The sequence below is a fragment of the Paramisgurnus dabryanus genome, chromosome 7 (assembly GCF_030506205.2).
Source record: "Paramisgurnus dabryanus chromosome 7, PD_genome_1.1, whole genome shotgun sequence".
NCBI lineage: Eukaryota > Metazoa > Chordata > Actinopteri > Cypriniformes > Cobitidae > Paramisgurnus > Paramisgurnus dabryanus.
Genome location: NC_133343.1, coordinates 23,985,919 through 24,000,906, shown reverse-complemented (window position 1 = coordinate 24,000,906; position 14,988 = coordinate 23,985,919). Strand labels below are relative to the sequence as shown.

Sequence of the window (14,988 nt, the reverse complement as noted above, 5' to 3'; positions counted from 1 at the left end):
GCTCATAGCTGATATATGTCTTTGCATAAACGTTACGCCACTACGAATGAATCAAATGGTCTTTTATGAACAGTTTGCAATCTATCAGTCCGCTCAAAGAAAACGGTTCAAAGAACTCATTTAACATCTGAACCATACAAATCCATTTGTTGCAGGTGCACAGAACAGACTGAAATGTTTGGTCACAGAGATGCTGATTGTTTTTTAGCTTTACTGCTTTAATTTAGTGCGCTGTGTACTTTGATTTCTTGCCAAGACCTTTTTGTTATGGACTTTATGGCTTTGATCAAATGTGTCTCGAATGGCTTACGGCCATTATTGTAGATTAGTCGGATTAGTGTTATAATAAAATCATAATAATAATTAAAAAGATAAATGCTGGAAATAAATTTGTTGCACTTAAAAATTGTAATTAAATTAAGGATTCAGTTTGCATTAAAAGCTTATTTGTGTTTTCGTGACCCCCTCCATTACTAATGATGCAGAAGCATTCAAGTATTTTTGTCTTTCTTTAAATTTAAAAGTTAAAACAAACATCTAATCACGTACGTTTAAGGAGGCGATGCACGAATCACCAAAGCCTGGGACATTGTTTGTCTCTTTCCCTGGAAGCATTTGAGTGCTTTGTTATGGTATAACTTTTTCTTCTTTACTTTTATGAAAGGTATTGCTTGTCACTGCAGGCCACACGTATATGAGTCTGTCTGTCAAGGCAGCTTTTTGTCATGAAGTGTTTATTGGACACAGTACCTGTCAGCTGTGCATTCAGAGATGGCACCCCTCGCATCGCATTCATTCCCGAATGCAAGGTGCTCTCAGGACCTGAGGCTAGAGATGCTGCTTGGCAGGAGTGGTTGTTGCCCTGCAGGCCTCCTTCTACCATCTCTATAGCAGTAGAGAGATGTTAATGAAAACAGATCATTAGGGACATGCCTGTTTACTGTCTCTGTTTTCCCCATGCAGGGAATTTGGCCGGTGGAAAGTGAACAACTTGGCTGTCGAGCGACGGGATTTCCTGAGCTCCCCTTTGCCTCTCACCCCAGAGTTTGTACGCAATATTCGCCTCCTGGGACGAAGGCCCACCGCTCAGCTAATTACTGACAACCTAATCAGAAAATATGGGACCCATTTTTTGCTGTCAGCTACACTGGGAGGTAGATCGAAATGCATTCGTGACACATCCTCATGGTGGTTAATTATGCACAAAACATACAGTACATACACAGAGGAGAATTGTTGAAATGTCAAAAACTTATTTCATATTTATGCATCAACCTTGTCTCAGATGTGTCTCCTAAGATTCTAGGAATCCATAAAAAAGTTTTCCACATTAAAAAATGCTGGGTTGTTGGTTAAAATGTGAACTAACCCAACTTTTGGTTTGAATTAACATAATACTTTCCATATTTGACCCAACCATGAGTTGAACAACCAACGTGAGGAACAGTTTGACATAGGCACTATCAAAAAATAAAAGTATGAAAGCTGTCAGTGGGACTCTTTTAAAAGGTCTTACAGAGTTCTTTACTTAATGTACCAATATGTACCCTTGAGATACTAAAATGTACCCTTTAAGCTATAGATCAGTTTTTAGCCATGCGCGAGGGTCCACGTACAGTGCACGTTTTTTCTAAGAGTGCAATAACAGTATGAAATGTTAATGTACATTAAGGTAGTACAGCACAGACAGATTGATTACAATATTCGACAATGTTAAAAATCTTTTTTAAAACCCGAGAGGAGACACCTGACTAATGTGTCTAATGTGTCTTTCTCAAGAGATCTTTTTTTATCCCACTGCATGCTGTCTAAAGCATCTGTTAAGATAAAAAAAAAATGTGATCAGTTTTGCATTTTTTATGAGAATACATGCAAGAAAAGCTAATACCTAGTCTTAACAAGAAAACAAAGATTTTTTTACACTCATAAAGCTGATGCCTATTCATGCATGTTTAAATTACATTAAATTAAATGTACTACACCAATCCAAGTTGTATTAAAGTGACATACTTTGCCTTAAAGCAACACTAAAGAGTTTTTGCTCTTTGCTCCCCCTACAGGTTGGAAGCGGAATTGTCCATTACCACTGTCGTAAATAATTTAGCCTACTGCAGCAAAGCTGGCTCTGATTGGATTGTAGGTCTGCCGTAAAGCAAGTTTTTGTAGTTTTCACTCGAACTACAGGACCGCGACCCGATGGTTGGACTTCTTTAGTACGGTTTTGGCCGATAGAAGGCTGCAAAGCGAATGTGAATGTACCCTTGTTTGTGAATGTGAATTCACCCTGTTTCGAGTGGATGAACGACTGAAAATTTTTTGGAAACGTTATTTTAAGGTAAAAAAACCTCTTTAGTGTTGCTTTAATCTGCCCTATAACAGTGGTTCCCAAACTTTTTCAGTGTGCGGCCCCCCTTGTGTACAGTGCATTTTTTCCCGGCCCCCCGAAAGACAATTTATGATAAAAACAGTTTTAAAATGTAATATTTTAATTAAAAAAAACATATTAAATTATACCTAGTAGTGCTGTTGGTTAGTTGGCCTATTATTTTAGAGGTTTAATTACACAGAATTCATGATAAATTAATGTATTTTATAAAATGTCATAAAACTGGGGCCCCCCTGGCACCATCTTGCGGACCCCCTGGGGGCCCCGGCCCCCAGTTTGAAAACCACTGCCCTATAACATGTGCCTTTAACTTTTTCCCGCCGTTGACGATTAAACTTGTCAATTAAGAGAAAACGCTTCCCTGCCAATGACGAGTTTTTCCGGTAATCCGTATTTCTGCTATTATCCACCAGGTGATGCTCTTATCTGCGTGTATGTTTTGATGATCGCTCTGAATCTGATCTCTATCTAAAGTCCTTCGCAAAAATGCAATTATTTAATAATAGAATTATTATTAGCTTTATGCTCAATTTTTTTTTTTTTTTTTTGAAGAAACCTCCCCCAATTTGAGAGGTTATAAAAATAGAAAAAATAAAGGTAGGATGAAACTTTTTTTTTTAAAGCAGAGGGTCTTTTATTTGATATATTGTTTGCTTATATATTTAAAAATTTTCTAGAAGGCATTAAACTTTTGATAAAATCAAATGCTGGCACTGGCAACTTAAAAAAAAAATGCTGGCGGGAACTGATAAAGTTCTGAATCATTAAGGAAGTGGCCACTTGAGTGACGGGTGAAATGCCACTGCTGTCACTACTATCAAGCTAGGTGGGTGTGGTTTCAGCAATCAGTCACCTCAGCTTCACCCACGTTGCGCCTCTTTACCCATTTTCGGTTATCTGTTAGTGATGCACAGTGATGTGTGGCCAAGATGGCGACGGCACTATTGGCTTCAAAAAAGCTCTTCACAAACCTATGGGCGACGTCAGAGACACTACGTCCATAATTTTTAAAGTCTGTTTAACCAGAAACCCTGCTCAAAATAAGAATTTATTCAAGGATGAATTTTATAATAGTATGATGGCAACACGGCAATGCTAGTCCATACAGCATAATAGTCAAAAGTCCAGGAAAGGTCGCCAGGGAATGAATTATTTTGGTAACAAAAGCCAGAATTATGTTTGCAAAAGGGGTGTCTTCTGAAATCCACAAGTGTCTATTACTTCGCTCAGCTCTCAAACCCACAATAGGATGCGCTTAACAGTTGCTTCACGTAATGCAATGAATTAGTAAGACACAACTATTGTGGCCCTCAGTGCTTTGGAAAACAAGCAATATTGTGTAAGGTGAAAACATAAAACTGAAGATGCAAGTCCTGGCTTTGCAACAACGTTCTGCCTGGAATACAAACCAACTGGCAGAGGAAGGAGTGGAACATATGGACATAAATCATAATAATTCGATAACGCATAGTTTGAATGACAGGGCTACAGTCAACTGTAAACACAACTCACTTAGCTAGAGTGTTTGGATAAGAAATGTAGACCAAATGAAAAACTTGCAACATGCAATCATTTAGAGGTAGAAAAAAAAGGCATTGATTTGCTACATGTATTATAGATATCAAACAAAGACTGAGGGTGAGGCAACAGACATCTCTTGACATGGGCCCTAACATAGAGAAATTACCCTGAATAAAATGTCATATTTAATGTAGAATATGAATAAAAACATTAACTTTATCTAGGGGTATAAGGAATTACTTAAAAGTAGCTTCTCCTTCTGTTTTATTCAGCTGGCTACATTTTTATGATTTTTACTTTTCACATGTACGTGTGGGTGCTACAGTTTGCCCTTTATTCTGTTAGTCAATGTTATTCCTACTGTTAACCATTTCTGTGTTGGTAAACGTGGTATCCTGTGTTATAGGAGAAGAGGCTTTGACTATATTTGTGGACAAGAGGAAGTTGAGTAAGAAAGTAGAGGCGAGCGACTACACCAGCAATAGCACCGCTGTGACTCTGGAAGCCCTTCACCAGTTGGCGGCCTCCTACTTCATAGACAGAGAGAGCACTCTGAGAAAACTACATCACATCCAGATTGCCTCCACTGCCATCAAGGTATATCATTATTAAAGTCAGAATCCACAGCTTTCCTCTTTTAACTGCACAATAATAACGCTCAGTTTAACAAAGTGCATTCTGCATTTATCTTTCTTGCTTTTATCTGTGTCATGCGGTACTGCATTGTAAAAGTCAATTTCCGTATACTGGCTGGTCTGCACGTTCTTTCGTTTACTGTATGGTTGACCAATGAATGCCTGGTAATTTTATGTTATTAGCAGAAGTTACATTAGAGGGTATACGTATATACTGGATTATAGATATAGGGCAAATGGCAGAACACATCTCAGTTTTTGACTCAAACTATTCCCACACAGGCATGTACATATAGAGTGCATAATGTGACTATGTTTAGTTTAATTCAATACATTTGTTATCAAATTAATTAAACTTAAAACGTAACTTGCACTACTTTTTTGAAAAAATAACTAAAATATTAATGTGTACATTTAAAAAGTAATGGGTTACTTAACTCGTTACCTTAGAAAATTAATATTATTATGTATTGCACGTTACTTGAAATGTGTTACCCCCAACACTAATAATGTTATAAACAAATGTTGTACCTTTCTGGTTTCATTACTGCATCTTATAGGACCTATTGTGTACATTTAAAGGTAAAGTTAAATGTTTTGTACCCCTAACATTTAACTGGTACAAAATTGGTCTTTGTAGGACCCCAAAATGTACAATATTTCAATGTGTTGTATACCCATAAAAGGTACAAAAATTAACCTTTGATGGTACCACCCCAGTGACAAAAAAGCTACAGTTTTAAACCTTTTAAAACATTGTACAGTGGGCTAGTTCAATAAAATATGTGTAATAAGTTTCATGTCGTCTCATTAGCGGCATCTGCATTTGAATAGTTGTTTAACGTTAGATCAAATTACCTCAGATTCATTATTTTGTCATTAAACACAACAGATCCGGAACATTTCACGCTAGAGACAAACAGATGTTTAGGAAAGTGCAGTGGGCTTTTTTTTCTTGCTTTTTAGTGTTTTAGGAGAAAATAAAATCGAAAGGGTATTCTACTCTGGGGGGCCTTTAGCCTTGTTAAGACCCTATTATACGACAAAATGCTAGAGTATCGCATATGCTACAACCAGCTGTAAATGGTCACTAAAACCAATAATTAAAGATAAATTACAATTATATTTCTAAATCTATTAAAAAAGGGAGGTCCTGCATTACTGTATGAAGTAAACACTTGTTTATCCATGAGTCCCATTTTAAAGAGCACCCATTTTGTTGCTAAAAAACAACTTTATTTTGTGTTTTTGGTATAATACAATGTGTTAGTGTGGTTTATGGTTAAAAAAAACACATTGTTTTCCACATACCGTACATTTTTGTTGCTCCAGATATCCCTGCCTTCCTCAAATGCTTTAATTTTATACAAAGCCCATCGATCTGAAAAGCGCTGTGTCCCTGATTGGCCAGCTAATCTGTACGTTGTGATTGGCCTGAATGCCTCTGGTGTCAGCCGGAAATGTGACGCTCCTTACCATGTTTTGAAGATTAGCTCACAATGCAAAGCTGTCAAGAGCTAATATCGTCTTTACTACCTTATCAACTACGTTTACAACCTTATCAGATTTACGTTGGAAATGATAACTCACATCATTGTTTACTTTGAGATTTGTACCTTTTGCATATCGTTAACATGTACTAATACATACTTACACACCAAAGGAAATGTAAAATTGTGAATCGGATAATTGGTGCTCTTTAAAATATGTAATAAGGCTTTGTGAATTCTTAATATCACATATGTCACATCCCAATCTTTATTTTGGTAAAATGTATATTTTTAGGTAACAAAATCATTGCAGAAAATCTTTGATTTTCACATTTACCTACCATCCATTATGTTTGCAGTTGTTCTTACACCTTACACCGGCATTAAAGTTTTGTATTGAATTGGTCATTATCAATCAAAGCTGTCTGAAAACCCAATAAAGTTATTTACTCCGGCTTGGCAATGCTCAGTACGACGCATATATTACAGGCAACACTTAGATTACCCCCTATATCTCTTTATATACAACTGTGCTTTCCATCAGCACCAATGCTGCAGTGCCTAGACATATTTATTATTGGTAGGGCAGATCTCAGGTGTCAGTGGTGTGCTTGTGTATTGCTATATGCAGTGTTTGGTGAAAATAACAAAAGAGCTCTTTGAGTGACGGAAGAAGCCTTAAAGGCATGATAACACATCTCCAACAGCGCAACTAAATGAATCGCAAAAACAGCAGGGGTACTCAACACATGCATCATTTCCGCAGGGGGGTTGACCCGTGCCTGCATTTCACAGGACAGGCCCAGGAGAAAATTTCACTGTATTAATACCAGACTAAATGCACAAAGAGGTTCCTAGCACCCCCTACTGGGCACCGTGGAGGGGAAAGCCTATTTGTGTGCTTACTTAGCAAATCGAGAATTTGTCGCTATATCCCGATTTGATGATTTTCAGTAGCATTTGCATTCGCCTGACAGAATTGCAACTACAGGAAGAGAGCCAAACCTTTTTCACTTTAAAAAGAATTGACTGTTGGCATTTTTCTTAGACCTTTTGAAGCAAAAAGCATCTATTGTGAAAAGGTTTTTCCACCATGCTTTGAAAAGAATATTACTGTGAATGGTGTGGCATTGAATGCCATGCACAAGTCATGTTGCATTTGTTTATTAGTGAAACTAGAGAGAAAAAATGATAGCAATCCTCTAAACTTGGATTTCAAGTGTTCCTAAAATACCTGCAATCTGTGCGATGTGAGAATCAACAGCAGACTGTTGATGTTTCACATTAAGGTCCAGGTGGCCTATAATTTGCCATTACCAGGTATTTTATGACAGGCAAAGTATTTGCTTTGAATAACAGCTGTTATCCGTAAAGAGAATCTAATATCACGCCCCACTTGTTCATCAATCAGTTCTCTTTTAGCATATGGCATATCATATGGCACATTAAATAATAAAAAAGATATATCATATGATTGCATCGAGTATGGTTTATTAAATCAATTGCAGCGTAACCGAGTTTAGTGTTTTTTTCACAGTTCATGCTTTTACTGCAAGTTGATTTTAATGCAAGACACCGTAGATTGCACTGCAATCTACTCTAACATAAACTTTAAAGGTCAAGATGATGTCAATTTGAATCTCGCCGAAAGCGAACATGCATATATTGCAAATGCGCGTGCTTCGGAGCTCAACGTTACGGGCGCTGGACTCCTCAGTGCGTTTGTGATGGAGTGGCATAAGACAACCTTGTCTCACCTTATCTAGCTGCCAGTCTGGCAAAGATCTCATGTGACAGGCCGAATCGAAAGAAATCGCTGAATTGATGAAGGATCACTGGCACCATGAAAGAGAAAAGTGTGAATCAATTATGCGCACTCCTCCGTGTCACGAGGAGAGAGAGGAGCGGGTGAAAAGCAGAAGAAAATTCAGTGTGATCTCATATTGCAAATGCGGATTATAGTGGGGCTAGCTTGCAATAAAGGTCAATTGAGTTGCTTGAGTCAATACGGCTATACAGAGCCTGGCCATCATTAAGTACCGAACCCTCCAGTGAGGTTAGATGTTCTGCAGTGTAGAGAGCAAGAGGCTGCTGTTTTCCTAAATAAAGAGGAAAATCGATTAAATACATTTCGTAACAGAGGAAGAAAAGCTCATTGTGCGACTGTCTGCTTGGCTTCTCCTTTAGCTCAGTGAATCAGTGTGACAAAGAACTGTAGGTTATTATCTACAAGACTAACAGCACTGCATTATCTTCATGTCTGGGACAAGGACGCCAAGCATGTGAAGTTGTTATAATGCTTATGTTAATGGACAGAATGGTTATAGTCTATTTTAAAGGTGCCATAGAATGTAAAACCCCCGTGCATGCAAAGGAACGCTGGAAAACACGGTAATCTCAGGCTATGTTTACATTAATGCGTTTATGCTTTAAAACGCGTTACTTTTGCTACGTTTACGCCTTTCATCTACACTACATCACCGTTTTCGACCCTCATAAACGGATTCGTTCGCAAACGCTGAAGACCCTGTTTTAGTTTGAGAACTCAGACGTTGCTCTGAGTGTAAATGAACGTAGACGGAGTCTTATGTAAACGAACAGCTGACGTTAACGTGACAGCGCATCATTTTCAAAGTAAAAATTATTTTATTCATATAAATGTTGGTTTGCAACGGAGGTTTTGCCAAAAATATTAAACATCTACCAACCAGCTATTATAAACGCTATATCGGATTGTTTTAACATGTATCCTTATATATAATGTCTGTTTTATATGAATGTTTGAGTGTTGTTGGGTTTAATGTGTTTATGTTTTGTTTAAATTTAGTTAGCTTACGAAAGATAGACTGTAATTTTAAACGCTATATAGGCGTTGCAAAGGCCAATATGAAGGGAGAATTTTAATGGGTCAGTTTTGTTTGCTACTTTAAAATGAATTTCGTTTCAGATAATTTGTCTCTTAATTTTAATCGATGTTGGTTGATAAGTTTTGTGAATATAAATTAATAAAAACAATCAACTTAACGTCATTAATATTAATGCTCGTTTAGGCGCTTGGCTTTTAGCTATTTGTGTGTTGCTAGCGGAGGACGTGCACGGACCTCGCACACTTTTAAAAATTAATGCAATAAGCATTTCTGCTAGGCTAAAGCAATACTTCACCTCTTACTATGTTTGATTGAAGTTTGAATTTGCTGAAATTTATTTTTGCTTCAAGTTCGCTACTGTTTAGTACTGTTCACTTGAATGCTTTCTTTTTAAATCATAAAGACCTTTCTGTTTAGTTATAAAATCTAAATTAACCTATTAATCATATTAATATGTTGTAGGGGGAGCTAGAACAGTATAAGTGTTTATGTTTTGTTTAAATTTAGTTAGCTTACGAAAGATAGACTGTAATTTTAAACTCCATATAGGCGTTGTAAAGGCCAATATGAAGGGAGAATTGTAATGGGTCAGACATTATTTTCCAGTTTAATGTAAGTTTTGTTTGCTACTTTAAAATGAATTTCGTTTCAGATAATTTGTCTCTTAATTTTAATCGATGTTTTGTTGATACGTTTTGTGAATATAAATTAATAAAAACAATAAAATCAACGTCATTAATATAATGCTCGTTTAGGCGCTTGCGCTTTTAGCTATTTGTGTGTTGCTAACGGAGGAAGTGCACGGACCTCGCACACTTTTAAAAATTAATTTCTGGTAGGCTAAAGCAATACTTCACCTCTTACTATGCTTGATTGAAGTTTGCATTTGCTGAAATTTATTTTTGCTTCAAGTTTGCTACTGTTTAGTACTGTTCACTTGAATGCTTTCTTTTTAAATCATAAAGACCTTTCTGTTTAGTTATAAAATCAAAATTAACCTATTATTCATATTAATATGTTGTAGGGGGGAAATAGAACAGTATAAGACTTTCCCAAACACATTTTTATAGGTTCAAAAATAGTGTCTGTTATAGTTGCCAGCAAATGGACCCATGTATGACTTTTTGTCAATATCGCACTATCGTAAACGCGCAAAGGTAAGCTATTATTAGAGTAATAAGTTATTTTACACTTTTATGCGCATGCCCAGTTACGTGATTGGTCATGTTTCATGCGTTTATGGTGGTGTATAGTGTGGATGAAGATTCTTTTTAAAATGCCAGTATAAACGAGGATCGTTTTCATTGTCAAATGCCGTTTTAAAACGCAAATGCTCTAATGTAAACATGGCCTCAACCTAACACCGTGAAAATTTCATTCGGGATGTATGCACCCAACATTAAATTAATTCCAATATCACAGTTTTGATTGCAAAGTAAGCACATTATGCTAGTTAATGCTATGTGCTAGCATTTTGGCTGAAGTTCTATACTGCAGGTCCATACTTAAAAAACACAAACTTACCACGCAGAAACATCCATTTCCAATCTCCAAACAATTGGTTGTTCCTCAAAATCAATATCTTAATCTGATACAGCCCCAAACATATAAGGTCTATTTACTAAGGTGAGCTACTGACATCAGCCTCATCAGTTTCAGAGCAAAGCTCAACGTTATTATTCATGACCCTTCCAAATAAGGTAATAACAGCTCATTTATTGGAAGGTATGCAACGACGTCACTTTTCCACGTGACCACGCTGGAGCTCGTCCTGTTGAATTGCAAAACATTAAAGACAATGGCTGGTTTTCATAGTGGCTGCTGCGAAAACGGCAGTAAAACGGACAATTATCAGCTTAAATTGAATTTAGTTGGCCTTAACAGTGACCCTAACAACTTGCCAAACAACCAGTAGTCTGTGGACATTGGCATATGGCCCGACATTGCTTTTCCTGACATATGTTTGTCTTGCCTAACACTATTAAACCATCCCACCTTTGTAGAACACAAGGCTCATCATAATGGATGTTTTTTTTTTAAATGAAGGCTCACTGACAAAACTTTGCAAAGAATAAGAGTATTCATTGGTGTATTTTTTATAGGATTTTTTATCCCAAAATTTGACATACCTGATATATGGCTACGTCTACTGATTTACTTCTCCTTTGAGTGTTTTTTTGCAGTCTAGAAAAAGTTTTTGCTCTAAATTTTTGTTGAATCTGTTAGCACAGTCAATTACACAACTAATTACTTTTCCTATTTTCGACGCGTATTTCACGCTATGCTAATGCTTTCGCTCAGACTTTTTGCCACTTAGTGGGCGTAACCACAGTCACTTTTGCAGAAGGTGACGTCACGTGCATACCCGCTGTTCTAGAGAACAATTGTAAGTGGACATGTAAAACCATCTCTGGATATTTTTTTACGTACAAAGTCACATACCTTCTTTGTAGATATTAGAGAACAATTTAAAATCAATATCAATGCATTCTTTGGCACCTTTAAATGAGTTTGGAATGGAGGTTGTATTAAATGTAGAGGCTCAAGCTTAAACCTTTTATCAGGCTAGATCTGCTTATGTCATTAAACTACAGGATTCCAGGTAAACAGGTGAACTTACAGCGATACTCCAGTGAATAATGAAGATTACCCCAAGATTTACTCCCCCTCAATCCATCTTCGATGAACATCATTATTTTTGTTTTTTCAGACAATCACAATCGAAGTTATTTTAAAAAATCTCCTTGCGCTTCCAAACTTTATAACAGTAGTAAACAGGGACCAGGGAACAACTTGACTTTAAAGCACAAAAAAGTGCATCCATTAGATATAGTGACGGATGCGGAGATGCAGAGAAGAGACAAAAACAAAATACTAGTCACAAATAAGAAGTCTAAATCAAGGATTTTAAAGAGCCCCTATATTCCTTTTCATTATTTAACTTTTTTTTTGTGTAAGTGTTTGTAAGTACATGTTAATGATCCGCAAAGTTACAAATCCCAAAGTCTATGATAACAGGAGTTATTGTCTCCAACTGAAATCTCCTTTCTTGGACTACAATGAACACAAGTATTGTAGGCAACATTTTACTTCCTTAAAGAGTTAACGTGTACTCAATGCACATTATCATAATTCGGCCCGCTTCTGACTCACACAGCCTGTAAGTAGCCTATGGTTTTATATTTAAAGAATTTACTAGTGACTATTCAAACACAAGTATCGAGCAGTGCACAGCAGGCTTTGTCATTACACAATGTAACTACAAAAGAGTCAAGTTTTAAATGGGAAAAATATTAAAACTTTTTGGTTATTTTTGAGCGTGATGCTAATGGTCTAATCAGATTAAATTAATTATGCTTAGCTATGCTAAAAGTGGTACCGCCAGACCCAGAGATCAGCTGAATGGATTCCAAAACAGTAATGTTTAACTGAAAATGAGCCTATTTTATTTGTTTTTTTTAAGTGGAGTATCTCTTTAAGGGTGAGAAAATCATGGAACAATTTTTATAATACACTGGAGTATCCTTTTAACACTCATGTTAGGATATTCACACACTGTTTTCTGCCATGGCAATCTTATGATGAAATTGCTAATTTTGTGGTCTGAATTTTGTTTCCCAGGTAACTGAAACCAGGACGGGCCCTCTTGGTTGCAGTAACTATGACAACCTTGATTCTGTCAGTTCTGTACTGGTTCAGAGTCCCGAAAATAAAGTCCACCTGCAAGGTATAAGTTGTATCATAATAGAGCAGTTTCCCAGACAGGGTTTAGATTAAACAACACTAGGCCTTGGTTATAATAGGACATTTAAGTAGTTTTTGCAAACATATCTTGAAAATTAACTTTCCTGGTATTGAGACAAAACAATGGCAATGATATATTTTAAGATATGTCAGTGCAAGCTGTTTTTAGTTAAGACAGCTCAAACAAGCATTTTAGTCTTGTACTAGACTTAAGTCCTGTCTGGGAAACAGGCCGTGTGGGCTATAAAGTATAACATTTTAATACTGTGATTGACATTTATGTTAATATTTGCTTCAGTGTGAAATAAAGTGTTTGTAACAGCTTTGCAAAGATACTCATGAAGTAGTTTGGGCATGTGCCACATTTGCTGAATATAAAACACTGTAATTGCCGACACCATCTCATCTGGTAATCACATGCCCGCAAACCACTTTACTGGGTATTTACATCATGACTGCCTATGGATTGACATTACGCATTGCACATTTATTGTTTGTCACTGTAAAACAGACACACATTTTAGAATAACAGTAAAACTATTGAAAACACAAATTTAAATATTGCAAGTGAATGTTATTAGTATATTCAAAGCATCCACCATTTGCCTAGATTTTGTAAAATGTACTTTTTAAGAGTCAACCACCTTTTTGAGAGTACTCTTCTTTTTGAGAGTATTGATGTTCTGGGCTATTTATTATTGATGTTATGCAGTTCTAAAAAAATTATGTTATAAAAAAAGATTACTTTGTTGGAACAAGTACCTTTCTATTTGCAAAAACAAAATCATACACCTTCAGATAAAAGATCATGAGAAACATTTCATTTAAGTGACTTCCTGTGTGACTGCATAACACATTTTCTCATATGCATACATGCGCTATTTCAAAGCAGCTTCATGGAAAACAGTTTACATAAATATTTATAATTTTTAACACCAAATATTCTACATAATATATTCTGATCATGACACCTAGACCGGTTATTTTCTTAACAACCTTTCTTTTTTTTTGTAACCAAAGGCTTGCAGGTCATTTTGCCAGATTATCTCAGAGACACTTTTGTCCAAGCAGCTCTTAGTTATATCGCCTGCAACGGAGAGGGAACTTTTGTCTGCAGAGACAATGACTGCTGGTGCAAGTGTGATCCTAAATTTCCAGAATGCAACTGTCCCTACACGGATATTCAAGCCATGGAGGAAAGCCTTACACGAATCTCTGAATCATGGGCCCTTATTTACAAAGAATTTGAAGATTCAGGTAAGTCAAGTTACATTTATTTATATAGCACTTTTTATTGTGTTTCATATGGAAAAATTTATTATATAGTAGTCAGGGCTCCAGACTGCCACCAAATTGTAGCATTTTGCCACCAAAATGTGAGAGTGTGCCACTGAATTTTACATCCAATTGCACATGTGCGACCAGTAAATTTCACATTTTTTTGTGATGTGACACTGAATTTGAAACAGCACATTGTACTTTCTGCATCTGTTATTAAAGTATTTATTAGTAACACAGTGGCAAAATAAAAGTAATGTGAATATTTGGTAAGCATGTTGATTTTTGGTGTGTGCCCCTAAATTTTCTGGTTGCGGCACTAAAATTTTCAGTTGGGGGCCACTTTGCTCCTAGTGAAAAAAGTTAGTCTGGAGCCTTGGTAGTATATTCAGTACTGTATAAGAGAATCTATAGTATTATTGCAAATTTTTTGTCCTTAAAAATAAATAAAAATCTAATTAAATTTTATATATACTTTTTCATTGACTATCAAACAAATAGGAGTTTAACTCTTTCCCCGCCATTGACGAGTTTTCTTGTCAATCCGAAATACCACTATTATACACCAGGTGGCGCACTTTCGCAACTTATATAACCCGGAAGTATCGCCCTAGGGCAAACAGCTGTATGTCTGTCTAAGTGAGGGCTGTCACGGTTATGAAATTTGGCTGGCGGTTATTTGTCTAATAAAGTGTGACGATTATTAATTGCCTGTTTTAGGACTTTGACGATTAATTGTCTTTTTTATTGCTTTGACATTTAATTCTCATACTTTTTTTTCGTTTGTTCATGAAATAATTTTCACACAAATATATCTTTCAAAAACTGAAAATTCTTCATAAAATAAACAAAATAAAGTGTCTGAAAAAGAACTAAAAATAAAAATGCAATCAAAATAAACTGACTATACCAGAACAGGCCTTAAATAATAGCCAGTCTGATAGGAGACATCTGATACTGTCTCTTTCCTGTTTATACAGGCACTGCAGCTCCCCCATGTGTTTTTTAAAGAGATGTGCAATCATTGCGGTGATAATTATTTAATTTAATCATTTAATTTAATCATT

The 14,988-nt window shown here is 36.2% G+C and overlaps 1 protein-coding gene across 1 annotated transcript in view; it reads left to right on the top strand.

The window, feature by feature from the left end:
- The window catches only part of brinp3a.2 (bone morphogenetic protein/retinoic acid inducible neural-specific 3a, tandem duplicate 2), a 49,438-nt gene that overhangs the window by 27,067 nt on the left and 7,383 nt on the right, over window positions 1–14,988 (top strand). Inside the window, exons 3-6 of the mRNA XM_065272715.2 lie at window positions 964–1,154; window positions 4,314–4,504; window positions 12,521–12,626; window positions 13,664–13,900. Of these exons, the coding sequence (XP_065128787.1) occupies window positions 964–1,154; window positions 4,314–4,504; window positions 12,521–12,626; window positions 13,664–13,900 (725 nt within the window). The remainder of the gene's footprint in view (window positions 1–963; window positions 1,155–4,313; window positions 4,505–12,520; window positions 12,627–13,663; window positions 13,901–14,988) is intronic.